General features: G+C 50.2%; 9 protein-coding genes across 9 annotated transcripts; 5 read left to right on the forward strand and 4 right to left on the reverse strand.

Moving 5' to 3' along the window:
- Positions 1 to 774: 774 nt before the first annotated feature.
- On the forward strand, positions 775 to 2,436 carry COCSADRAFT_95933 (uncharacterized protein; the record flags this gene model as incomplete). Its single annotated transcript, XM_007704563.1, has 4 exons — positions 775 to 955; positions 1,010 to 1,113; positions 1,161 to 1,232; positions 1,282 to 2,436. 4 exons carry the CDS (start codon positions 775 to 777, stop codon positions 2,434 to 2,436), a joined length of 1,512 nt encoding a protein of 503 aa, XP_007702753.1.
- Positions 2,437 to 2,701: 265 nt separating this feature from the next.
- Positions 2,702 to 3,251, reverse strand: COCSADRAFT_96061 (uncharacterized protein; the record flags this gene model as incomplete). The annotated part of the gene is made up of 3 exons (XM_007704564.1): positions 2,702 to 2,864; positions 2,976 to 3,142; positions 3,222 to 3,251. The coding sequence occupies 3 exons, from the start codon at positions 3,249 to 3,251 to the stop codon at positions 2,702 to 2,704; spliced, it is 360 nt and encodes a 119-aa protein (XP_007702754.1).
- A 535-nt stretch (positions 3,252 to 3,786) lies between these two features.
- On the forward strand, positions 3,787 to 5,198 carry COCSADRAFT_39120 (uncharacterized protein). Its single transcript, XM_007704383.1, has 4 exons — positions 3,787 to 3,964; positions 4,028 to 4,214; positions 4,274 to 4,775; positions 4,823 to 5,198. Exons 1-4 carry the CDS (start codon positions 3,866 to 3,868, stop codon positions 4,983 to 4,985), a joined length of 951 nt encoding a protein of 316 aa, XP_007702573.1. The 5' UTR covers positions 3,787 to 3,865; the 3' UTR covers positions 4,986 to 5,198.
- Positions 5,199 to 5,316: 118 nt separating this feature from the next.
- COCSADRAFT_148075 (uncharacterized protein) lies at positions 5,317 to 7,359 on the forward strand. Its single transcript, XM_007704565.1, has 4 exons — positions 5,317 to 5,431; positions 5,548 to 5,571; positions 5,627 to 5,749; positions 5,806 to 7,359. The coding sequence occupies exons 1-4, from the start codon at positions 5,420 to 5,422 to the stop codon at positions 6,988 to 6,990; spliced, it is 1,344 nt and encodes a 447-aa protein (XP_007702755.1). The 5' UTR covers positions 5,317 to 5,419; the 3' UTR covers positions 6,991 to 7,359.
- Positions 7,360 to 7,742: 383 nt separating this feature from the next.
- COCSADRAFT_230930 (uncharacterized protein) lies at positions 7,743 to 9,154 on the reverse strand. The gene is made up of 3 exons (XM_007704566.1): positions 8,463 to 9,154; positions 8,078 to 8,401; positions 7,743 to 8,018 (listed from the first exon to the last, which is right to left on the reverse strand). Exons 1-3 carry the CDS (start codon positions 9,051 to 9,053, stop codon positions 7,977 to 7,979), a joined length of 957 nt encoding a protein of 318 aa, XP_007702756.1. The 5' UTR covers positions 9,054 to 9,154; the 3' UTR covers positions 7,743 to 7,976.
- A 133-nt stretch (positions 9,155 to 9,287) lies between these two features.
- COCSADRAFT_122992 (uncharacterized protein) lies at positions 9,288 to 11,154 on the reverse strand. Its single transcript, XM_007704567.1, has 4 exons — positions 10,738 to 11,154; positions 10,379 to 10,676; positions 9,621 to 10,319; positions 9,288 to 9,565 (listed from the first exon to the last, which is right to left on the reverse strand). The coding sequence occupies exons 1-4, from the start codon at positions 10,979 to 10,981 to the stop codon at positions 9,550 to 9,552; spliced, it is 1,257 nt and encodes a 418-aa protein (XP_007702757.1). The 5' UTR covers positions 10,982 to 11,154; the 3' UTR covers positions 9,288 to 9,549.
- A 184-nt stretch (positions 11,155 to 11,338) lies between these two features.
- Positions 11,339 to 14,840, forward strand: COCSADRAFT_148085 (uncharacterized protein). The gene is made up of 3 exons (XM_007704568.1): positions 11,339 to 12,176; positions 12,228 to 13,454; positions 13,502 to 14,840. The coding sequence occupies exons 1-3, from the start codon at positions 11,571 to 11,573 to the stop codon at positions 14,561 to 14,563; spliced, it is 2,895 nt and encodes a 964-aa protein (XP_007702758.1). The 5' UTR covers positions 11,339 to 11,570; the 3' UTR covers positions 14,564 to 14,840.
- Positions 14,841 to 15,748: 908 nt separating this feature from the next.
- On the forward strand, positions 15,749 to 17,639 carry COCSADRAFT_192354 (uncharacterized protein). Its single transcript, XM_007704569.1, has 3 exons — positions 15,749 to 16,266; positions 16,321 to 16,433; positions 16,490 to 17,639. Exons 1-3 carry the CDS (start codon positions 15,887 to 15,889, stop codon positions 17,506 to 17,508), a joined length of 1,512 nt encoding a protein of 503 aa, XP_007702759.1. The 5' UTR covers positions 15,749 to 15,886; the 3' UTR covers positions 17,509 to 17,639.
- A 1,004-nt stretch (positions 17,640 to 18,643) lies between these two features.
- Positions 18,644 to 23,404, reverse strand: COCSADRAFT_192355 (uncharacterized protein; the record flags this gene model as incomplete). Its single annotated transcript, XM_007704570.1, has 5 exons — positions 18,644 to 20,420; positions 20,449 to 22,258; positions 22,306 to 22,455; positions 22,544 to 22,886; positions 23,126 to 23,404. 5 exons carry the CDS (start codon positions 23,402 to 23,404, stop codon positions 18,803 to 18,805), a joined length of 4,200 nt encoding a protein of 1,399 aa, XP_007702760.1. The 3' UTR covers positions 18,644 to 18,802.
- Between the last annotated feature and the right edge of the window lie 389 nt (positions 23,405 to 23,793).

Here is a 23,793-nt window from a genome sequence, read left to right on the forward strand (position 1 = left end):
TGCTAGTCAGTGGAATGCGCAGTGACATAGCGACAATATGCGGTGTAAAGATTGCTTCTGGAGCATTGTAAGACGCTTTAGATTCAAGATAATGAGGACGATGCTAGTAGTCCGGAAACGGCGCCGGTGTGGAGTACGGAGGTCTGGGGTCCCCTGTTAGGTAGTATGATGAACATTCGTTCATCTACCTCCGTCTCCACTGTACCGTATCACCCGTCTTGTTTATAGTCTCTGACTACTTGATCATGTTGGCTGGTTTGGTGTCGCTGAGATTAACGTTGTAGCGCTGAGTGGGCTCTTGGTTGATCGAAATAAACAAATCTCTCGAACAATTCGTTAAGCGGGATTTCGCACAAAAGAAGCCAGCTGTAATGTGGCATATTAGCACTGCAATATGGTTATTATGTATGGAAAATTTATAAAGTTCGATGTACTTACTTTGGTTCTGTCAGATGTGCCGAGGATGTCTGTTAGTAACAGGTAAATTTCCAGTAAGGCGTTACCTGCTGAGGTGCAGCTACGTAGAGAGCTGTACAACTAGATCGCGGTATGCTATAACGGTACTACGCGTCCGGTTATTTGAATTAACGCTAGGACATAGCGGTTACTGGGTAGGTGATGTAACCATCTTGGCTCGGGGATTGGAGTGTACCTCTGTTAGTGTTACCCGCCGCTAACCGGTCGGCTTAGAGCCCTCACAAACACCACACCTCGGCGGCAGCACTTGGATATGTTTTTTCCGCTGAGAAGATTTGTTGACACACTCTATCCACGATGAAGTCTTTTGCAAGCAGAGAAGCGTCGCGCCTCTTTTCCCGATCAAACCTTGCCCAGCGAGCGTCAATTGCCGGACGGAGGAGCGCCAACATCCGCGTACACGAGCAAAGAAGAGGATTCCGGGAAACAAGAGGGCTGTTGGTGGTCAAGCCGTACTTGCTGGCGGATATTGGTGAAGGTTGGTATACCAACGAATAAATACATTGGTCAAGGCTAAGCGTGTTGCGTCTAGGTATCACCGAGTGCCAGGTTATCCAGTGGTTCGTCAAGCCTGGAGCGCGTGTCGAGCAGTTTGACCCCATTTGCGAAGTGCAGTCGGACAAAGCATCGGTTGAGGTAAAAGAAAGTTTATTTATGCGCGGAGCAATGGCTAATATGAGCAGATTACCTCGCGATTCGATGGCGTCATTAAGAAGCTGTACTATGAGCCGGACGACATGGCCAAGGTTGGAAAGGTAGCCTTGTTCCCCCAAATCTCTCCAAAAGCTAAGCTGACTTCCAAAGCCATTGGTAGACATTGACATTCAGAGCGAGATCTCTGCTGCCGACGAAGCCCTACTTAACGGTGGTTCAGGCGAGCGACCAAAGGATGAACCATCAAGGGCGACAGAGGCACAAGAACAAGGGATTGAGGTTGATCGCAATGATACCAAAGCTGCTACCGGACATATCCCAAAGTCAGATCAGAGTGCGGCTCTGGCACCAGGGTCATCTCAAGCAGCGGCGTTGCCAACACCACGGCAACCGGGGAAATATGCGTCCCTTGCTACACCGGCAGTACGACACATGATCAAGGAGCACAAGCTCACCATTGAGGACATACAAGGCACAGGAAAGGAAGGTCGTGTGCTCAAAGAGGATGTCCAACGGCACATCGAGTCTGCTAAGCAGACCGCAAGCGCACCGCGCGCAACAACAACACCCACGCCCGTTCCAACCCAGCAACTGGAAGACCAGATCAAGCCCCTCACACCAGTCCAATCCGGAATGTTCAAGCAAATGACTAAGTCCCTCTCAATACCACACTTCCTCTATACCGACTCCGTAGACTTCAGCTCTCTCACTTCGCTGCGCAAAAAATACAACGCAGGCCGCGAAAAGGCAGACAGAATCACACCACTACCGGTAATCATCAAAGCCGTCTCCTTAGCATTCCAGCAGTTCCCCTTGCTCAACTCGCACCTCGACACAAGCGCGAACCCCGACAAGCCGCAGATGATCTTAAAGGGAAGCCACAACATTGGCGTCGCTGTCGATTCACCATCTGGCCTCCTTGTCCCCGTCATCAAGAACGTGCAAAACCACAGTATCGCATCCCTCGCACAAGAGATCCAGCGATTGAGCTCGCTCGCCCGCTCCGGCAAGCTCACCTCGGCCGATCTCACCGGCGCCACATTTACAGTCAGCAACATTGGCAGTATCGGTGGCGGTACCGTTGCGCCTGTCATTGTAGGCCCACAAGTGGGTATACTGGGGATTGGCAAGGCGAGAGTTGTGCCTGCGTTTGGGGAGAACGGTGAGTTGATGAAGAGGGAGGAGTGCGTATTTAGCTGGAGTGCGGATCATAGGGTTGTGGATGGGGCGTATGTGGCGCGTGCGGCGGAGGAGGTGAGGAAGTGTATTGAGGGGGTGGAGAGTATGCTTGTGAGGATGAAGTAGATTGGGGTTTAAAAAGTTTGATATAGGTGGATATATGCATTATGGGCGTGATAGATGGTTGTCATCTGCAGGTATGCATTCAGATATACAATGGAGTCGTACATTTCTACCATTATCTTTTATCTTGCTCATTGATGAGAGCGTTTATATCGAGAGCTGCTGTAGTGGGCAAATCGATGCACCACCGTCACAAGCTCTCTTCCTTTGACCTTCGTAGTACTTGAGGCTTCCCACGGTCTCTATACGCTGCAGATAGTGACGAAGCTCAAGCGGCCCCCTTGAGCACCTGCTCAAGACTACTCTTACTGTTTGCATACGTCTTCTCAAGATAATCCTCCTTCTTGTCCAAATTCACCATGTCTTTAGCCAGCGCCTCACTCTCCTGTTCCAACCTCTTTTGCACATCCGGGATGGGCGTGCAGACGAACCTTTGTTTGATAAATCAGCTCCTTTTTTATCTTTTCTCCATGTCCTTCTGAACTCCAGGAACCCAACCGCAGTCATGAGGCAAAGTAAGAGATGATATGTGTGTGACTTACATCTTTCCGACACCTTCGTACACCTTTGTGTCTGCAGGCAGCGATGAAACCTCTGACGAGGTAAGCTGCAACATGCGGCTTTCCCTTGCTCTAGCAGCTTTTTGCTGCTTGACAATGACAAGTTGTTGTTCGGCAAACGCCTTTTTCTGGCTAATTTCCTGTAGGACCTGCATTTTTTTGTGTCAGGTTACAACGCACAAAAAACATTCTTTACTCCGCATTACGCATCTAGAAGGCTAAACATACCTTTTGCAAGGCCTCGTTGGGCATGGACATGTTTGCGAGGGTTTTGGGGGTTTGGCTAATGGGGACTGCCACGACCCTGGCTGGGGCTCGTGAAGTAAGGGCGGCGGGAGGATGGGTTGGTTCAAACTCGGTTCGCTGGGTGGCGGGGTTGTGATTGGCTGGTGGGGGTTACGCTGGTGCCCCTCTTGATAGATGGACTGGGATGAATGTTGATAGTATTTGGGAAAGGCTAGGGGTGCAGGTAGGTTGTAGGAGATGTATATCCCTAGTACTATGATTTCTTTCACTAGATACTTGTAGCAACTGTCTCCTCGGTTGCTGTTGTCGTCACATTGATAGTCGACCTTTAGGGGCTACAACAACGCAGGGTCATATCCAGGATACTTAGGATAAAGCATTACAACTCAATCAGTTAAAAGCTCCAAGTTTTAAATATAACCTTGCGGTCGTTTTGCCATTTCGCATCCAAATTTCCTTTTTCTAATGCCGTGTTGTGTTTTGGCCGGTTTTCGGGAGGCGCCCACTTCCGGCAAGTCCGAGACTAGATACGTATAACTGCGATCATCCAGCATTGAACGCGTGGTAGCTTATCGATTTTTTTCCGTGCTTTTCGTCTATTTTTGCTTTTCTCTTCCGGCGCCAGTATGTCTGGGCTACTCTCTCATCTTCCGTCGATAGCGTATCCGCCTGAACAGGACGGCTACTTTTCTCCGGTAACAAGCACACTGGACTGGTGTGAAGAGGTATGTTGATTCCCTCTGGTAAATACTTTTAGCAGAGTGTGTTACTGACAAGACTGCATCAAGAACTATGTTGTCACACATTTTATCGCTGAAGCAGTGAATACCCTGACCAACCTCTTGTTCATATATCTAGCTACAAAGGGCATTCGCAGCTGCTTGAAGTATGGGCACGATACAGTCTTTCTTGTTAGCTTTGTTGGCTATTTGCTTGTCGGGAGCGGCAGTTTGTTGTTTCACGCGACATTGAAGTGTACGTCTAGCAACAGAGAGAGGGAAGGAACGCTGTGAACCCATTCCTGATGACGACAGACCCCATGCAGCTTGTCGATGAGCTTTCGATGATTTACACGACATGTCTGATGAACTTTGCCACGTTCTCATACGGCAAGTCACGACTGTATTCCACGGTACTCGCCATCTGTCTCACGTCGCTTGCGGTGTTCATCACGCTCTACTACCACTACCTGCAAGACCCAACCTTTCACCAGAATGCATACGCACTTCTTACAGCAGTTGTGTTCTTTCGCGCCCTCTACGTAATGGAGGTCAATATCCGACCGCGCTTCCGATCGCAGGAGAGGGAGGCAGCGAATCCGCGTCTGGATGGGAGTGCAAAGGCAGTGCGACGGGAAAACCAGCGAGACGAGGAGATTCTGAGCACCATGTGGAAGATGATTGCCTTTGGCCTCAGCATCTTCCTGGGTGGTTTTGCCATTTGGAATCTCGACAACGTGTACTGCTCGCGGCTGATCCGGTGGCGGAGGCAAGTCGGCATGCCTTGGGGCTTCGTGCTCGAGGGGCATGGATGGTGGTACGTATCCGCAACGTGCTTGCAGCGACACAGACTCACACAGACAGGCACTTGATGACTGGGCTTGGGGCATATTTCTACATTGTGTGGGGCATTTGGCTCAGGCACTGTCTTAATTACAGACAGGACGAGTACGAGTTGCAGTGGCCAAACATGTGGACGGTGCCCGAGGTAAGGGCTAGAGGAAGGGATGCGAAGAAGGTGGCGTAGTGTGCTGTTGGGCTGGGGTTGCCATGGATGTACTACATGCAACAGCTGTTTGGTACCTGTCGGATGCTGTTAGTTTTTTCTTTTTTTCGGCGTGCGCAATGAAACCAATCTATAGATATAGACGTAAATGTAGGTGTAGATGCAGGTATACGTGTAGATGCATAAGATGATGCAGCGCAAGACATGGCCTTTGCTTATGCCCTTTGTTGTGCGTGGACATATCGGTAGTAGCACCAGATTATGTACAAAGCTGGTGCCTGTTGTGCTTAGCGCCGACGCGAGGGGGCCTGGCCTGTGCAGACCCGCACAGTTTGTTTAACTGCTCCCCTTCACACCGCTTCTCCACATCACCAACACCCATCCACCCGCCCCAAACACAGCTCCTCACACTCTCACCTCTCTACTTTCCATATCCCACACCCCAAACCGCCATCATGCGTGAGATTGTACGTATCCGACCCTCCCTCGACTGCAGCGCGTGGCGCAACCTTGCCCCGCGATCTGCATTCAGGGACAACACGAGATTGCAAACAAGACAGCTGACAGCCATTCTCTGCTACAGGTTCACCTTCAGACCGGTCAATGCGTATGTTTTCGCTCCCTGCAAAAGCCGTCGACGCGGCTTCTAACAGACTCTGCAGGGTAACCAGATTGGTGCCGCCTTCTGGCAGACCATCTCCGGCGAGCATGGTCTCGACGGCTCTGGTGTCTACAACGGCACCTCTGACCTCCAGCTCGAGCGCATGAACGTCTACTTCAACGAAGTACGTCGCCCCCTAAAGGCCCAACGGAAAAAAATACCAATACTGATCTGCATCAGGCCTCCAACAACAAGTTCGTGCCCCGTGCCGTCCTCGTTGATCTCGAGCCCGGTACTATGGACGCCGTCCGCGCTGGTCCCTTTGGCCAGCTCTTCCGCCCCGACAACTTCGTCTTCGGCCAGTCTGGTGCTGGTAACAACTGGGCAAAGGGTCACTACACCGAGGGTGCCGAGCTCGTCGACCAGGTCCTCGATGTCGTCCGTCGCGAGGCTGAGGGCTGCGACTGCCTCCAGGGTTTCCAGATCACTCACTCTCTCGGTGGTGGTACCGGTGCCGGTATGGGAACGCTTCTCATTTCCAAGATCCGTGAGGAGTTCCCCGACCGCATGATGGCCACATACTCTGTTGTGCCCTCGCCAAAGGTCTCCGACACCGTTGTCGAGCCCTACAACGCCACACTCTCCATCCACCAGCTGGTTGAGAACTCCGACGAGACCTTCTGCATTGACAACGAGGCTCTCTACGACATCTGCATGAGGACCCTCAAGCTGAACAACCCTTCCTACGGTGACCTGAACCACCTCGTCTCCGCCGTCATGTCGGGTGTCACCACCTGCCTGCGTTTCCCTGGTCAGCTCAACTCTGACCTGAGGAAGCTGGCCGTCAACATGGTTCCCTTCCCCCGTCTCCACTTCTTCATGGTTGGTTTCGCTCCTCTCACCAGCCGTGGCGCCCACTCCTTCCGCGCCGTCACCGTTCCCGAGCTCACCCAGCAAATGTTCGACCCCAAGAACATGATGGCTGCTTCCGACTTCCGCAACGGTCGCTACCTGACCTGCTCCGCCTACTTCCGCGGTAAGGTCTCGATGAAGGAGGTTGAGGACCAGATGCGCAACGTACAGAACAAGAACTCTTCCTACTTCGTTGAGTGGATCCCCAACAACGTCCAGACCGCCCTCTGCTCCATTCCTCCTCGCGGTCTCAAGATGTCCTCCACCTTCGTCGGTAACTCGACCTCGATCCAGGAGCTGTTCAAGCGTGTCGGTGACCAGTTCACTGCCATGTTCAGGCGCAAGGCTTTCTTGCATTGGTACACTGGTGAGGGTATGGACGAGATGGAGTTCACTGAGGCTGAGTCCAACATGAACGATTTGGTCTCCGAGTACCAGCAATACCAGGAGGCTTCCGTCTCTGAGGGTGAGGAGGAGTACGACGAGGAGGCTCCTCTTGAGGCTGAGGAGTAGAGTGGTCAAGACTAAATATCCCTGCCGGGCTTGGCTGTTGGATCATTGCGAATGCGGGTCAACAACCATGTTATCAATTCGATTCGTACTGCGAGCAATCAGGTCGTGCTTCTATGGGATGCAATGATGCGGGAGTGGTAGTCTTGATTCCCGCGACAAAGCATCGTCACGGGCAACGGCACTATTCTCCTTGAAACTTCTTGTTAGCGAAAAGATGCTGTAATCAATTATCATATGTGGAATGCTTTCTTGTGCTGTGCCATGCATGGAGAGTGATGAGTGAATTTGATGTTACTAAACTACTTTTGGCAACGTGCGTATGCATGTGTATAAACGTTTGTCTGGTATGTTTTGGCAGGCGGGGTAGACGCGTAGTTTGTTTTTCCTCCGATTGTTTTTTTGCTTACTTGTTGCTTTTTGCGGGGTACATCCATGCATGGCATGCGACCAGTTTTGTATTTGTGACTAATTGCTATAGTGTGCCAAAACGCCTCATGTCCTCTATGCCATGTCTATGAAATTCTGATGCGGGGGTCAATGACTGAAGTGAAAGTAGGACAAAAGACGCGTTAGGAGTATTAGTGCAAAGGAGAAAACGTCAAGTCACAATACTACATACACTCGCGTAGACATATCTTCTGTTAGACCTTCAAACACAGGAAACCAATCAAAGTACGGGGATAACTCATCAGAACATGCCTCAGCTACATACAGTATCGCGTAACCCTCATTCAATTCCTTGAACCTAGCCTAACCTGGAAAAACCGACCGCCAAAGATCTAGTAGCCAGACTAGATGGGTGCACAGTGGTATTACATTCCCCCCCCTCCCTTAAAACCTTCTAACTGACATACAAAGGGAAAAAAAGGAACTATAGTCGCATAGAGTGTGGGTTAAAGTAGAACAGAGGCAAGTCGAGGGTATTGGAAAGGTAACCTGCTCATGTAATGCAAGGGCGGTAATTGTGTACATATAGTATTTACATCTTACTGCTTGGTAGCTAGAGCATTAGCTTCGCTTTGGTATTTCTGATTCTCACGTTAGTACGATGATTGTATGCTGACTGTTTAGTGGGAAAAGAACATACCTGCTTTTCGCTCTCGCTCAATGATTTCCACTCAGCACCAATGAGCCTGGAGGCTTGGGGAGCAGCGATGCCCTTTAAGTCGCCGCTGGCGTGTCTGTCTCGGAAGAACAAGGCGTAGGGGTTCAGTGCGGCCTTGACGTGGCGAGGGTCGTGCAGTTTGGAAGTGTGAGAGGGGAGAGACTTCTGTTTGTCGGCGAGTCTCTTGCGCAGCTGGGTGCGAGCGAGGTTGGCAATGCGGATCTGTTGCGGGGTGTAATTCAGGATCCATTTCTCGAACTCGGCCTTCCTTGCGGCATTTTGCTCATTGGCAAGGTGGTTGTAGTGCTAAGCATGACCGTTAGTGCAAACGTGTATGAGGTAGTTGTTGACTGGAGTTGTCTCTTACCTCGAGCTGTGCGGGTGACAGGTTCTTGAATTCCTTAGTAGATTTCGTGATCTTGGACAGCTGATCGTCGCTACTGCTTGGTTTGCCCTTGATGACCTCAGATATAAAGATATTGTAGGCCGAGAGCGTCCTCTGCGTGACGGGCTCCTTCAAGGCCTTTGCGCGCAGCTGACGGATCTTGGCCCTCTCCTTTTCTTCCTCGGTCAGTGGCTTCTTCACACGCTTCTTGGCCGGCTTCTTCTTTGTCTTGTTGGCCACCTTCTTCTTAGCCGCCGGCTTCTTCTTTGTCTTGTTGGCTGCTGGCTTCTTTGCAGTCGTCTTTGCCGGTGCAGCCTTCTTCTTTGGCGGGGTCTTTTCGCTTGCGACCGCCTTGACCGCCTTCTTCACCGTGGCCGTGGGCTTGGTTGCGCGTGTAGTCGTAGCATAGGCGCGGGCATACGCATAGGCGCGCGACGAGGCGTAGGCGGGGGAGGATTCAGCGGCGCTGCGAATGACGAGCACGCGCTCAAGGTGGCGTGCGAGTTGCGGCACATTGTGTGGGGACGCTCTGGGGATGTCGGCTGCCAAGCGGCAGAGTGCGCCGGCCAGCATTGTGCGAATTGCGCGAGGGGGGGTACAATGGGGCGTGTACTGGCAATGTCAAAGGGGCGGGCGGCGTAGCTCTGGCGGGCAATTGGCGACAGTCGGTGATGCACTGAGCGTGTGAGCGGAGAGCAGGCGGCAGAGGGCAGCGGGCGGAGAGGAAACAACGTGCAGAGGAGCTCGGGAGCTAGCTACATGCTAATAATGCCCCATGTGGGAACGTCATACATACATGCATTCGTTCAGGTACATGGGCCAGTATTCACCCTTATATTCGACACGATATTGCTTCACCCGCACAGTCAAGACTGGGCTGAATTGGCACAGACACAAACGCGTGATTGAGGCCCCTCTAGTCTACTGCAAGGACATTGCCTTCTATAATTCTTCCCATCACCCCACGCATCCATAGCCCCGCAATGTCCTTCATCACGTCTATCCGTCTCATGACCTGTATGGAGAAACAACGCAAAAGAAAGCACGACTTTGATCAACCTCTGCTTGTTCAAATGACCTTGTAGCTATTGAGTGTTAGCAATTGATCGACATCGACATAGTAACTGCAGTGCACATTACCTCCATGGGTGGTCCTCGTCACCATACTGGATCGCCTCCATCCATTCCTTCATCTGCTGAGCAACAGGTCCAGCTTCAACGTGGTCCTCAAGCCCGCAGTCGATGAGACGTCCCTTCCAGCTGATCTTTCGGACTGGAGCGACAATGGCAGCGGTTCCTGCGCCAAAGATCTCCATCATGCGTCCCTCGTCAGCGGCATCGGCCACTTCCTTCATGGTGAACTTGCGCTCAGTCACAGCCCAGCCCTTGGGCACCAAGCGCTCTCGCGCAAGCTCAAGAATAGAGTCACGTGTGACTCCCTCGAGAATGGTACCGTCGAGCGGCGCAGTGAGCAGCTCTGGCTTTCCAGTCTCCTTGTTCTTGATCGCAGCGAACAAGTTCATGGTGCCGACTTCGGTAATGTACTCCTCCTCACCAAACAACCACAAGTTCTGGTGGAATCCACGGCTTGCAGCCTGCATTTGTGGCACAATGCACGGCGCGTAGTTGGCACCAAGCTTCTTGTCACCGACACCTCCTGGCCATGCGCGCACAGCATAGTCTGTGGCTTCGAGTGAAATGGCCTTGAAGCCGGTGGGGTAGTAGGGGCCAACTGGCGAAGCAATCACGTAGAGCAGTGCCGAAGCCGGAGGGCCTACACCGAGGGTGCGCTGAGTGCCGATCATGGTGGGGCGAAGGTAGAGAGAATATCCTCGTGCACTGCCATGTGGTTAGTCGTATGCGTGGGTGATGTACACAGGGCTCAAGAGTGAACTTACTCGGGAACGAACCGCTCGTCCTCCTTGACAAACTTGCCAATGAGCTCAGTCAGGGCGTCTGGGTCAAATGTAGGCAATGCAATTCGGGCAGATGACTTGTTCAGCCTGGCCATGTTCTTATCCGGCCTGAAGAGCCGAATGTTGCCGCTCTTATCCTTGTAGGCCTTCATGCCCTCGAAGCACTCGAATGCATAGTGGAAGACGCAGGTTGCGGGGTCGAGACTGAGGTTCTGGTAGGGCGTGATACGCGCTGGAAGCCATCCTTGGGTTGCTGTCCATTCGAGCGAGAGCATGTGGTCTAGGAATTGAGGGTCAGTCGCAGAGTCGACTACATAATCTACTGCGGCAGGGGCTCTTACCTGAGAAGTTACGACCAAAGACGAGTTCCTCGTGAGGCAACAGGTCCTTTGGTGTGGTCGTCCTGGTGATGCTGAGCTTGGTGGGATCAATGTCCCGGATCTTTTCGCCAACAGATACATCGGCGTGTATGCTGTACGGTCTCCTCGTCCGACATCGCAGCGAGGCGCTGAGCGGTGCTGCTGACGAGCGGAACGCGCAATGGGACAGCGAGGATATCAATCGTGACGACCGCTGCTGAAGCATTGTGATGTATACTACACAAGCAGAATGGATGTGGACGTGGATGGGAGTTGCAAGTTGTGTCAAAGGTTTATTCTTTCGGACTATGCGACCTGACTGGGGTCTAGACGTAACCGGAGCCCCTACCAGCGATGCGAACAGTCATATCGAATTACAAACGCCCGCCCTCACCGCCACATGCGAAAGGGCGTGGCCGAAGGATGGAGACTACCAAGGCGGATATTTGAGGTTATTCGCGTCATTGCCTAGAGTGCTAATGCGTCTGTGGCGGCGGCGGCAGCATACTGTACACACAGTGTCGTGTTCATGCACGCGACGTACACTAAAAGACACCCCTGGACCGTGGCTCGCGTGGGGTCTAACACTTGGCTTCAACTATCATTCAACGTGCCTACATTGACGATCCGCTAGCAACCGAGACGGTTCGGAACGCCGCGCGGAAAAGAGGGCTATTATCTGAGATGCCTGGAATTTGAACTCTCGGGCCCAGTTGTCTCAGACTCTTACGCGAATCCCAGCCCAAGAGGCCACGGTCCATGACGCCTTCGCCCTACACCCACGACATTGCCGCGCGGGCGAGACCACTGGCACCATGTTCTCCAACGCCCTAAAGTCCTTCACTTCCAACATCTCCAGCAACTACACCCTCAGTCCGCAGCCCACATCCTATTCAGGGCCATGGAAGATATACGACGCCAAGAAGAAATCAACGGGCAAACCGGCCTCCATCTTTATCTTCGAGAAGAAGTCATTGGAACCGCCTGCTGGCGCCGGCTTCGGTGGCCGCTCTGCAGCTTCGGGGCTCAAGCGGGTGCATGAGGAGGTGGTCGAACGGCTCAAGAAAGAGGCCAGCTCGCTCGCGAGATTACGGCATCCGAGTGTCTTGGAGTTGGTGGAACCTGTTGAGGAAACGCGCGGTGGAGGCCTCATGTTCGCAACAGAGCCTGTCACAGCCTCGCTTTCTGGTCTGTTACTGGAAAAGGACGAACAAGAGAAGGCTGGCGGTGTTGGAGGACGTCGCAGTCGCTATGTCATCGAAGAAGCGGACGGCCAGAAACGCAGGCGCGAACTCGAGATTGACGAACTTGAGATACAGAAGGGCTTGTTACAGATTGCAAAAGGACTCGAGTTCTTGCATGAGAGCGCTGGCTTGGTACATGCTAACCTAACGCCTGATGCCATCTTCATCAACGCTAAAGTAGGTAGTCGCAATGCTATATATGCCTCAAATTACTGATCGCGGTGATAGTCTGATTGGAAAATATCAGGTTTAGGCTTCGCAACGCCTCCGGAGAACTCTACGAAACCCACGTCCGTAACGCCGATTTCACTTGCCGAAGTCCTCAACTATGATGCCCGACTCCCTCGACATGTTCAGCTCAACCTCGATTACTCCTCGCCTGATTTCGTCATGGACAATAACATAACACCTGCAGCAGATATGTTCAGTCTGGGTATGCTCATAATCGCACTATACAATTCGCCGCACAAGAGCCCACTTGAATTCAATGGAAGCTCTTCCTCGTACAAGCGAGCTTTTTCGTCGTCATCTTCGGTGCCCAGCAAAACCAACAACTTCATGTCTTCACAGCCACTACCACGGGATCTTACCAACGGGGTCCTGGATCGCTTGATCACAAGACGCCCTGCGCAACGATTGGACGCTCGAGAGTTCCAGCAGGCACAATACTTTGACAACATCTTGGTTTCTACGATTCGATTTCTCGATTCGCTGCCGGCAAAGACTCCTAATGAGAAGTCACAATTCATGAGGGGCCTACCACGCATTTTGAATCAATTTCCAAAATCTGTAGTAGACAAAAAGATACTCCCGGCTTTGCTCGAGGAGATGAAGGACCGCGAGCTCCTCACGCTGATCCTTCAGAATGTGTTCAAGATCATAACCATGCTTCCGTCTGGCAAAAAGGCTTTCACTGAAAAGGTCATTCCCAAGTTGCGAGAGACATTCTTAAATCCGGCGGCTACAAACACGAAAGCACCAGGTCAGGAAAGAGACAGCCTGAAGGAAGCCGGACTCATGGTTGTACTCGAAAACATACAGGTCGCTGCGGACAACTGCAGTGGCAAGGAGTTCAAAGATGATATTCTTCCTATCATCAACTATGCCCTCGAGTCTCCTACCCACTCTCTGGTCGATGCTGCCCTGCGTACCCTACCTGTCGTTTTGCCGATTCTTGACTTCTCGACTGTTAAGAACGAGCTGTTCCCTGTTATTGCTAGTATATTTGCAAAGACTAGTAGTATGGGTATCAAGATTCGTGGTCTGGAAGCTTTCAAGACTCTTTGTGGTGGTGGAAATGAACAGCAAAACGACTATCAGGGTGACGACCTGACTGGTGTGGTAGCGGTACCCAAGGCCAAAAGCTCCAATGTATCGATCCTCGACAAGTACACCATCCAGGAAAAGGTTGTGCCGCTCCTCCGTGCTATCAAGACAAAGGAGCCCGCAGTCATGGTATGTTTGACTACACAAATCCCAAAACAGAAAGCTAACTATTATAGATGGCTGCACTAGATGTCTTCAAAGCTATCAGCAATTCAGTTGATAGCGATTTCCTGGCCATGGATATTCTACCTATTCTGTGGCAATTCAGTTTGGGGCCCCTACTTAATCTTCCCCAGTTTCAAGCGTACATGAGCCTCATTAAATCGACATCAGCACGTGTGGAGAACGAGCAGACCCGAAAGCTACAAGAGTTGGGCGCAAACAGCTCGACAGCAACCACACGCAACGAGTTCATGACGTTTGGAGGCCCATCAACTACGAATGGCTTCGACACCAGCAATGGGAATGGTGAGGCAGACTTTGAAGCCCTCGTACGGGGTGGGCAGCAGGGATCTTCTAGTGGTACAGACATGCTTGGAGGAGACGCATGGGCAAACGCTCCATCATCTGCAACGTCCTCGACGATTCTCCCTTCGCGTCCATCAAACAATCGAATAGGATCCAATAATGCATCTCCAGCCCCAACATTCTCCTGGTCTACACCTCCAGTGTCTCCTCCACCGATGACGAATCTCTCAGCTCTCAAACCACAGGGTCGTTCTGTCACACCGGACACGACACTCAATTCGCTCAACTCATCCTTCCCAGCTTTAAGTGCAGCCAACCCCGGTATCGGCAGCTCATCTTTTACTCAGCCTCAGCAACAGTCAAGACCGGCAATGGGAATGAATAGCGTTATATCTCCCAGTGGTACCTCAACACAAAGTTCAAGTATTGGTTGGAGTAAAGCAACAAACTCCATGTCCACGAACTCGTCTTCGTTCTCCAGCTTCCCTTCTATGGCACCTCCGCCAGCACAGTCTCAAGCTTACGGTAACCCGTATTCGTCTTTCAGTATTGCACCGCCACCTATGAAATCAGCGGCAGGCAGTGGTGCCGGTACGTTTAGTATAGCGCCTCCACCGAGCATGGGCAATAGAACGGCAAGCTCAAATAGTGGCATGGGTATGGGTATGAATAATAGTATGGCGAGTTTGCGGGCACAAACACAAAATCAGCAGCAGCAACAGTCTCAGCAACAGATGAGCTGGGGGAGTGGCGGAGATAGCTTGATTTAATTTGTGGCATACGCGGCGGGGGAGACATACCTGGTTTTATAAAATGTTTATTAGCGAGGGCGTTTTCTTGTCGTTTCTTTTGTTTCACGGTGCGCAGTACTGAGAATGCGAGAAGCACCATTCTCACGCGTCTCGTTTTATCTTCTTTCTTCATTAGACAAGGGAGAGGAGAGGAGAAAAATAGATCAGTTGTAGTTTCTGAAAAACACATTTCAAAGTTTTGGTGTTAGCAATAGAATCCGAAGATGGAAAAGACGGAAACGCCACCCGCCACCTCCACAAAAAGACAAAGGCGGTTGCCGACAACGGTTAAAAGTCGCGATAGTGGGGTTAGTTCAAGCCAGCTCTCGCTGCAAAATGCACTGGACGGGTCTATGAACTCTCTAGGACGGCTGATGAGTCGTTGGTGCCTATTGCGCATACGTGTGTAGAAGACATTGTTCTCTGGTGTGCCAAGCCGGAGGCAACACGGTCGACGACCAGGTGCCAGAGCACGTCATATGGCGAATTCATTGTTCATCAGCATAAACCCCCAATCCACGACGTCAGAGCCGTCCCGTCAGCCACAGACGCAGATGCGGCGCGATTCTGTCCAACTGATAACGACTCCAGACCAGCCAAACAGGAGGATTTCTTATGTTCCCGCGGGAGGATTGGCGAGGCTTGGTTGTGTCGAATGGCCCGCAGGTTCGCGTAAGCTAAGCAAGCCAAGTCGAGGGGTGTGGAGCTTAGCCACAGTGCTTATTGGACGCACTGTGACATCAGGATGGCTATTCTTACTTTTGCCGTGTGTAACAAACCGCCGGCCTTGCAGAAAGGATGTGAGAATGAAATCCCAGTTTTGGGAGTCGCTTGTTAAAGCCATCAGGCCGTATATCGGGCCTTGATTAACGGTCATAAAGCAGCATTTCGAGGAGGTTGATACACATGAACATGGTCTCGCTAACAGGAGCCCCAGCAAGGCAGCATTGCCGATCATGGGCCCAACGCTGAGATTTCATAGAGGCGAGGTTGGAGGGTGTCACAGTCATAGCGTGGCGCCAGTAGGCCGGAAGTGATCCACTCTTATGCTCGCTATTCGCTTTCACCGAACCTCTTAATCCCCACTAATCTTACCCTAGCCGTCCTGGAGCAGTCTCTTCGCCATCTCTTTCCCTCACTCAGCATATATAACGATCTGCGTGCCGGGCCCTTTTATCTGCGGTACAAGTCGCTTCCACTCAGGAATATCCACGTCCTACCTGCGCAATTAATGCTCTCGGAACCAACCTCCCCTTGTCGTTTTTACTACACACCTTCTAAGAGGTGTATACGCTGCCTGAAATGGCGTTGAAAGGTCTATTAGGTCGCAAGGCCTCACCATCCGACAATATTAGCCACAGCAGCAGCGACAAAGTTGCCAACGACCGAGAGAAGAATTACGACCCAGAAGCTGCCGCCGTAAAAGGAATTATTGCGCCTACCAACGATGATATCTCAGACGCCAGCATCACTATCGGCAAACAGATTGAACTCGAGGCCAACAACGTTTTGAAATATCGCACCTGCAGCTGGAAGAAGACTGCTGCTCTCTTGTTCTCCGAGTACATCTGTTTGGCCATTATGAGTTTTCCATGGAGTTATTCGATTTTGGGACTGGTACCAGGTCTTATACTCACAGCGGTGATTGCGGGTCTGGTCCTTTATACATCCTTGACGACATGGTGGGTTTCATCTTTATAGCTCATGATAGCATGCGCCTTCTAACACTATTCCAGGGAGTTTTGTATGCGTCACCCTCAGATTCGAGATGTCTGTGATATTGGCCAAATGCTTTTCTGGAATAAGAAATGGGCATTTTATGCTACTGCAGTCATGTTCGTTCTAAACAGTAAGCCAGCCTCCATGTTCCTCATTCGCTGTGTACTCGACTAACGCCCCGTATAGACGTCTTTATCATGGGTTTGCACTGTCTCGTAGGAGCCAAGTGGTGGAACACAATCACTTCACATGGCACATGCACCATTACATTCGCTGCCATCACCGCCATCATCTCGTTTGTGGCTTCTCTTCCCCGTACATTCAACACTCTGGCCACAATAGCAACCGGTTCCGCTTTGTTCACATTCGTCTCCGTCATACTCGCAGCAGCATTCTCTGGAGTCGACGGAAAACCCGCAGGTTACCCGAGTAAGGGAGAACTTGAAGTACATGCTGTACCTCCCGCTGGGACCACCTTCATCCTTGGAATGAGCGCTTTCATGAACATCTCTTACACCTTCATTGGTCAAATCACTCTTCCCAGCTTCATTGCCGAGATGAGAGAACCCAAGGATTTCCCAAAGGCGCTCTGGGCTGTCACCATCTGCGAGGTCATTGTCTTTTCCCTGGTGGGAGGTGTCGTGTACGGATATACAGGCACCAATTACATGACCTCTCCAGCATTTGGTTCCATTTCCAACGAAGTCTACAAGAAGGTGTCATTCACGTTCATGGTACCCACCATCATCTTCCTTGGTGTCCTGTACGCTTCCGTAACCGCACGATTCGTACTCTTCCGCATCTTTGGACCTACCTCACGACACAGGACGGACCATACCGCCGTTGGCTGGCTCACATGGACTGGAATTCTCGCCGTCATCTGGGTCCTGGCTTTCATCATTGCCGAAGTCATTCCGTTCTTTTCTGACTTGTTGTCCCTCATGAGCTCGCTCTTCGATTCCTTCTTTGGCTTCATCTTCTGGGGCGTTGCGTACTTTCAGCTTCGCTCGGAAAAGTACGGCCCAAGGTACTGGAGGACACGTGGGCTCCGCGGATACTTTGGATTTTTCTTCAATATTCTGCTTTGCCTGATTGGTCTGTTGTTCCTCACTGCAGGCACATACGCTACGGTTCAATCGATTATTGATGGGTATAAAGCGGATGGATTTGGTGGGCCATTTACATGCGCCGACAATGGCTTGTAATTGACTTTTTTCTTTGTATTGGGACAGTGGATATCGTTTCTTTTATATGTAATTGCGAGAGACGAACTCCGCGCCTACGCCCATAAGTAACTGAGATCCTGCGCAAATTGATTTTTCAGTATCGTTTATTCATCTTTAGCTTTTCGAAATTTGTGAGCCTCTGCATAGCGTGTCGTGCGTGCAAAAGGGCAGGAGATGGTTTCTGTCCATGAGATAGTGCCAAACTGACGATATCGATAACCTCACGTGAGCCCTATTGGATCTTTCTTTAAGTCCGTAAGAACTGACTCCTCGTGAATCTGTAATATTTTATTCTACTAAAATGGTACATACGACCATTGGAAACTGAGAATTAGTTCTCTTATCCGATCAGCCAGACATTGAGGTACTGCTTACGGGTCATTTACTACAATTGCACTCCGGAAACAGAATCAGGTAAGTTGTTACTGTTTCAAGGTTGAACCAGGCGAGTACGACTACCTCCAGCCGTGCCGCCTGCCCACCATGATCGTGTTTATAGTTTTTAGCAATCTTTGAAGCAACAAGGCGTGCCCAACAATTATGCGCACGCTCATGCGCCGCCTACACGGTGGTCTCCGATATCTTCTGTTTCTGTTTCTCTTTCCCTTGTCTCTCATGGCTTCATGCCAGCTCATCGCCCTTCCCATCTGCGACGACAGACCCTGCTCCTCTCCAAGATAGACCGAAAACGAGGCACACACTCCAAATCTGTCGGCGACCCACAAGAGCGTGCAAAGGCTGTGCAAATTACAACCTGTCCTTCTACACGCAAGCATGCAAGGTGTCAGAAGATGGGGTTTGAGGTGCAGGTGGAGCAAGAGTTGGGGGTCAGGATCTATCTGAACCAAAATGGCAGAGACGCAAAGGGGGTGAGGAGATGTGTGGCGCAAGATATTTACAGCGTGGTTTTATTGATGCGAGGGTTGGCGGATGGTCAAGGTGCACAGAGGAGGTGGTATTGTATCACAAGGGAAGATGAGTGATATAGGGGCATGTAGTTGTTGAAGCGGTTCAGATTTCATGCTCTTTTTCTTGACCCAGTGTCTCATGCTTAGGGAGTGATAGTGCTGGTGTGATCGGATCATTTGTCGTGAAGGTTTCTAAATACAGAATAACCAATGTATGGAAGTCCGCCAGTGCTGGTCGTTGCCGGCAATCCACAATTTCACTCATCTCGGCTACTTCGCATTTCATGTGTCCTCAGGTATCTCGTTCGCTAGTGCTCTGAACAGTGTTCGTGCTATCTGTGCCTATTGCTCGTTGTTGCTCCCGCTCAGCTGAGGCGGGCTCTTTTGGTAATCTGCATGTCCCCTTCCGCCGCGGTCTCATCACCGAATGTGATTCCTTTCCAGGAAGTCGTTGTATTAGCCTTTGGATATCTCTCTCCCCACATGATATCTGTAGATCGTGGTTTCGCAAGAGCCTTGATATCTTTTCGCACAATCGAAGGTGCAGTCGGCCCAGCGCCTCGACCAAAAATATAGAACGGCTCTGCTGTTTTGTTAAGAACAATCATAATCCTTTCATCTCGAGAGCGTTCTGGCAATCTCACGCTCGCTGAGATATTGTGCACGTCACTCCATGCCGGCAGTGAGAGCAACGCTTGTTCATGATTTCTGCCATTGGCCGAATGTACCAGCTTTATGGCGCGATTTGATGCTCCTGCGTCGAAAGCAAGACTGGTAACACTTCCATCAGTGTGTTGCACAGGTTCGTTTGTAGCCATGGATCCTGGTAAGCTATGCATCTTCTGCACTGCGGTTTGTCTCGGTGCACTCGATCCAAAACTTTGTGAAGACACTTTTACTTTTCCTGATTCATGTTGCTGCTTGGCGACATTGTATACATGCAGATCCTCAATAGATTTTGTAAACAAGGAGGCGTTTTCATAGAGCTGATGTATGATTGTCGTACCACAGGCTGAGAATTGAAGCATCTTGATGCGCGATGCTAGCTTAGTAACGTAGCAAGCCGAAAGGCCGCCCTCGAGAGATCTGAATGAGAATATGTCGTGGTTAAGAAGGACAATTTCATCTCCGGGCTTTTTGAACAGCCAAAGCACAATATGGGAGTCTCCAATCTGCGACTTGTAATGGAAGGCGATGAGCGGATATTGGGGATGGAAGGTAGGGTGTAATATCGACCCCACTGATCCATCACCCGTGATACAGCCAACGAGCTTTGGGCTTTCCAAATGCCTAACATCCCGCCAATACACTGCCATACTACTTGTCATGTCATCTTCTTCGTTCAGTGTACCACGGCCGTCAATACCTTGGAGAAGGACATAATCGCGACAGGTCAGCAGACGGTACGCAGGCATACTGTCCAGACGGATGATCTTTTCTTTAAAAGATTCATTGCATATCTGTTCTGGGAAATCTTGTTTATTCTTGACCACTTCTTTTGGTAGTCCCATAAGCAATGTTGCATGCTTAGTATGACGTATAGGCAGAGGGGTTGGATTCCACATCTCTACGGCCTCTGCCTCCTGTTTGGTTGATGTTCCTGCTACGAGGCGTTGTTGGCAATCGAAAACAGTCGTTAGCACAGTAATTGTGCGCAGATCACCACTAATGCTAGTAGGAAAGTGTACTGCAAGTTCTCTCCTTGTCTTTCGAGAGCCATCCGCTATAACATCGGTTTTGATGAACTTCTGAAATTTGGCGTGCTGTGACTGTACTTCGATCTTATCGAGCACAATGCGATAATCCTCCACGAGGATAGGATCGTCGAACTCGATGTTCCAGAGCTCATATTGCGCAATCCATTCATCAAAGATATCTTCTGTGGTAGTTCGTATCGCTCGTGAGGCTGACGGTCTCCAATGGGCCTCGAAGGCTCTGGCGTTCGAGTCAGACCTCATTCTTGTTTTCTTGTTTCCAATATCACTACAAGTAGATATAATCTAAGACTTACCTAGAGGGCCAAATAGTAAGAGTTGCCAGGAAGTCTGTTTTTGGGTCATCCCTCGAGATCTTGCTCAAAGGTACGCTACTCCGTCCTGACCAGTGGGAGCGCTCCGATACCAGAGACTTGATAGCAACAGCACCAGTTGTAACGAAGAAAGGGCTAGATGTAAAAGCAGTTACATCCTGCCATATATGATGAGGTCCAGCAACGAGGGTGTCACCCCAGAATTGGTGCAAAGTCGACAGGTCTTCTGCAAATGCTATGATTGCTGGCGGTACGCTTGCTGAATCACCCGGTAGCCACCCGAGATCGTAGCTTTGAATCCACTGTGACCATTTCAGCAAGGCGGTATGCAAGGCGTCATGCGCGTCCGATCTTTTCTCGAAGGTGTATTTTAATTCAACCCAAACCATTGGAAGCAATCTGTTCAAGAGAATTCTAGCTAGAATGGTTGTCAGCTTCTCTATGATGTCTCGGAAACCGGTGATTGGGTTTGCATTCCACATGGTCCCCGGAACCCCCATATTGATTAGATGTCGTGGCCATTGCAGTGTTGCATAACTTATAAATGGACGCAGCTGATTTAGGGTATCTAGACATACAGGGTCCAAGATATTTCCGGAAAGAGGAGCGGCTGGTATTCTCCAAACAATATATTCAAGACACTGTCTTGCCAATTCAGCCTGTATTTGAGGTGCAGCAGGTAGGAAGTAGTCAATACTTCCGGTCTGACAATAGGCTCTGGCAGATGAGGAATCACATCTCGATCGGAAAAATTCGCGAACGGACAGATGTATGAATACGTATATGGTTGGTAAATTCGGAAAAGCTCGCTTCTCGATCAAGCTGCCACTAAGGATGATGACACTGCTTTCAAAATCGGTAAATTCCTCTTCCTTTGGCCTCAGAGTAATTCCCTTCGGAACTTGCGCTAATTCGCCTTTCGGTAATGGTGTCAGAACGTCTTGTAGTTGGATGGTCGTAAGAGGACGTTCTGCGAAAGTAAGCCATCCAAAAATACGACGTGCCAAAGACTGCTCAGAGAGTGGTTTCTCTGAGAGATGCTCCAGGATTCGGACATACATGTCTTCAAGTTTTTCCGGTGTAGTAAGAGCCTTGATGATATCCAGACGTTGCCACGGCGTAAAGGCCTTGGATTTCAAGTGGATTATCATTAGCTGAGCCCACTGAAACATCCCGTCAGCGCCCTTGACAAGGTTCCTGGTCATCTCGTCAACGCTTGCAGACGCCGGAAGGATATTGAGATCTTTTAAGCTACTCAGGTGGGTTTCAAAAAAGTGTTCGAGATCGCGAAGGTTGTGCGAGCGATCGATAGTAACGACTTGCCGCGATGGCAGTTTTCTGCGTAGAAATTGGACATCGGGCCGGCTGAGAAGCAAAACTCTGACTCCAATGTCCCCGAATGTTTCGCTGAAATCCTGAAGCAAGGTTTCTTCTTCCTCGCATTCATCTACAGCATCAATAATGATGGTCCAATCACCTACATGGTTGGCTACTGTTTTCATGATGTCTAATAGCTCGTTGTTCGTAGCCGTTGCCTGACCGTGTCTTCTTTTCGTGAACATGGCGAATGAGAATATCTCCAGCACATCCCGGTTGTCCGAAAACTGGTGGAAGAGCTTGCCCAATATCGCGCGATATGCTTTGTCACGAGCTGTTGCCTTTCCTTTGTCTGAATTGTACTCGAAGAAATAATAGGCAACGATCGGACTGAGTTGCGTTGTGTAATTCATATTTTCGAGCATTTCCTCCACCACAGATGCTGCTAAAACACTCTTTCCAGTACCGGGATTTCCTGTGCCCTGTGAGCTTAGATCTATGCTCTGATGGTAAATAACTGACCTCGGATCCACAAGAAATTAGCCATCGGATGTACAGGCTTGCTCAAAAGGTTGGAATTGGCCCACGCAAGAAATTCTTTGGTTTGAAATATCCACTCGGCAGTACCTTCCAGGCGCTTTTGTTTCATCAACTCAAGTGCATCAGCGAAATCTGGAGGACGTATCCAAGCTCTGATTTGTTCACATAGTGATTCTAAATCGGTTCAGTAGGTTTCCGCTCTTCTCTTCAGTGCACATACTATGTTTTTGACTTGTGAACTCTACATTCATCGCGCTTAGAGTGGTAATATGGTGCTGTACATGCTTCTCTATCTGGGATTGGTAGTACTGTATCGTGTCTTGGTTGTCGGCTATTTTATCAGATGTACTGAGTTGCAGTAAATCAATCTCAAATCTGAGTATCCCTCGATGGGAGTCAAGGCGTTGAAGAATATTGGCAAAACGTGTGTTGAATGGTGTCCACAGTAGACTGCCGATAACGGCAGGAGTCTTTCTGAGTTCTTGCATACTTAGTAACTTGATACGATCAGCTTCAATCTTAACATACTTCCATTTTTTTGAGAAAAAACTCGGGTGACACTCCTGAAAAATTCGAAGAGATCAACATAGAAAGCACGAAGTGACTTCCTAAATCCATCAGAAAATTGGGTCTGGACTTTAGTCTTCGCCAATAGCTCAGAGATATCGTTGTATGCTGGAATTTTCCTGGAGAGCTCCTCGAAGATTTGACAAAGTTTGTCAAAGAAGGTCCCGAAATTGCTGGCCAGCTGATATTCGTCAATCGATATCTCTAAATCGTTCTAATGAGTGAGCTCACGAACCAATAGTACTAACCGAAAAGAGCCCCATGCTACTGCTGCAACTTCAGGATGAGACTGGACGACTGTACCTACAACGTCGAAATAAGGTTGCAAGCAGTCTCCACATCTCTGCACACAACTTAGTAGCTTGACCCATCTCCTGTTCGATTTTCGAAACTTTTGTAGATCCTGTATCGCCGCAAGAAAACTCTGCGAATCATTGATCGCAATGAATTGCTTTTTTTCTTCGTCAGAGAGCTGAGCGAGAAATTCTGTATGCGCTTGCTGGTACTCAGCCATCCTCTCGATTTGAGACGCGCCTGCTATCCTACTGGCATGTTTTGGAAGGATGCAGGAGGATCACTTCGCCGAAACATCCTCTTATATGGCGTTACACGAACACAGCTAGTAGGCTGTGCAGGCACGGCGGTCTCAGCCTCCACCAAATTTTGGGCAGAAGTGGCTGCGCCTACCTCGTGAGAACAAGGCTGTTCGTTAGGCATACTCGCGTCTGCTTACCTTGTTAATACTTCGAAACACAACAGTCTGTTCGCGTACATCGGTAATGATATACGCCCACAATTCGAAGCAAATGACGACTGAGACACTTATTGACTATGCTTACAAGTCTATGATCTTGAAAGGCTCTTCCTGTTGTGTCTCTGAACACGGGGTTCAGCTTCAGCCCC

Source organism: Bipolaris sorokiniana (genome assembly GCF_000338995.1).
Source record: "Bipolaris sorokiniana ND90Pr unplaced genomic scaffold COCSAscaffold_12, whole genome shotgun sequence".
In the NCBI taxonomy this organism is placed as follows: domain Eukaryota; kingdom Fungi; phylum Ascomycota; class Dothideomycetes; order Pleosporales; family Pleosporaceae; genus Bipolaris; species Bipolaris sorokiniana.

Bases quoted from the DNA above. Each gene is read 5' to 3' on its own strand.
- COCSADRAFT_39120 (XM_007704383.1), top strand. From the start codon at position 3,866: ATGTCTGGGCTACTCTCTCATCTTCCGTCGATAGCGTATCCGCCTGAA. The intron at 4,215-4,273 runs GTACGTCTAGCA...TGATGACGACAG, and splicing joins GTTTCACGCGACATTGAAGT to ACCCCATGCAGCTTGTCGAT. The intron at 4,776-4,822 runs GTACGTATCCGC...TCACACAGACAG, and splicing joins CTCGAGGGGCATGGATGGTG to GCACTTGATGACTGGGCTTG.
- COCSADRAFT_148075 (XM_007704565.1), top strand. The intron at 5,572-5,626 runs GTATGTTTTCGC...CAGACTCTGCAG, and splicing joins ACCTTCAGACCGGTCAATGC to GGTAACCAGATTGGTGCCGC. The intron at 5,750-5,805 runs GTACGTCGCCCC...GATCTGCATCAG, and splicing joins TGAACGTCTACTTCAACGAA to GCCTCCAACAACAAGTTCGT.
- COCSADRAFT_230930 (XM_007704566.1), bottom strand. From the start codon at position 9,053: ATGCTGGCCGGCGCACTCTGCCGCTTGGCAGCCGACATCCCCAGAGCG. The intron at 8,402-8,462 runs GTAAGAGACAAC...GGTCATGCTTAG, and splicing joins TGTCACCCGCACAGCTCGAG to CACTACAACCACCTTGCCAA. The intron at 8,019-8,077 runs GTATGTTCTTTT...CGTGAGAATCAG, and splicing joins TGAGCGAGAGCGAAAAGCAG to AAATACCAAAGCGAAGCTAA.
- COCSADRAFT_122992 (XM_007704567.1), bottom strand. From the start codon at position 10,981: ATGCTTCAGCAGCGGTCGTCACGATTGATATCCTCGCTGTCCCATTGC. The intron at 10,677-10,737 runs GTAAGAGCCCCT...CTCAATTCCTAG, and splicing joins CTTTGGTCGTAACTTCTCAG to ACCACATGCTCTCGCTCGAA. The intron at 10,320-10,378 runs GTAAGTTCACTC...ACCACATGGCAG, and splicing joins GACGAGCGGTTCGTTCCCGA to TGCACGAGGATATTCTCTCT.
- COCSADRAFT_148085 (XM_007704568.1), top strand. From the start codon at position 11,571: ATGTTCTCCAACGCCCTAAAGTCCTTCACTTCCAACATCTCCAGCAAC. The intron at 12,177-12,227 runs GTAGGTAGTCGC...TCGCGGTGATAG, and splicing joins CCATCTTCATCAACGCTAAA to TCTGATTGGAAAATATCAGG. The intron at 13,455-13,501 runs GTATGTTTGACT...TAACTATTATAG, and splicing joins CAAAGGAGCCCGCAGTCATG to ATGGCTGCACTAGATGTCTT.
- COCSADRAFT_192354 (XM_007704569.1), top strand. From the start codon at position 15,887: ATGGCGTTGAAAGGTCTATTAGGTCGCAAGGCCTCACCATCCGACAAT. The intron at 16,267-16,320 runs GTGGGTTTCATC...ACACTATTCCAG, and splicing joins TATACATCCTTGACGACATG to GGAGTTTTGTATGCGTCACC. The intron at 16,434-16,489 runs GTAAGCCAGCCT...CGCCCCGTATAG, and splicing joins AGTCATGTTCGTTCTAAACA to ACGTCTTTATCATGGGTTTG.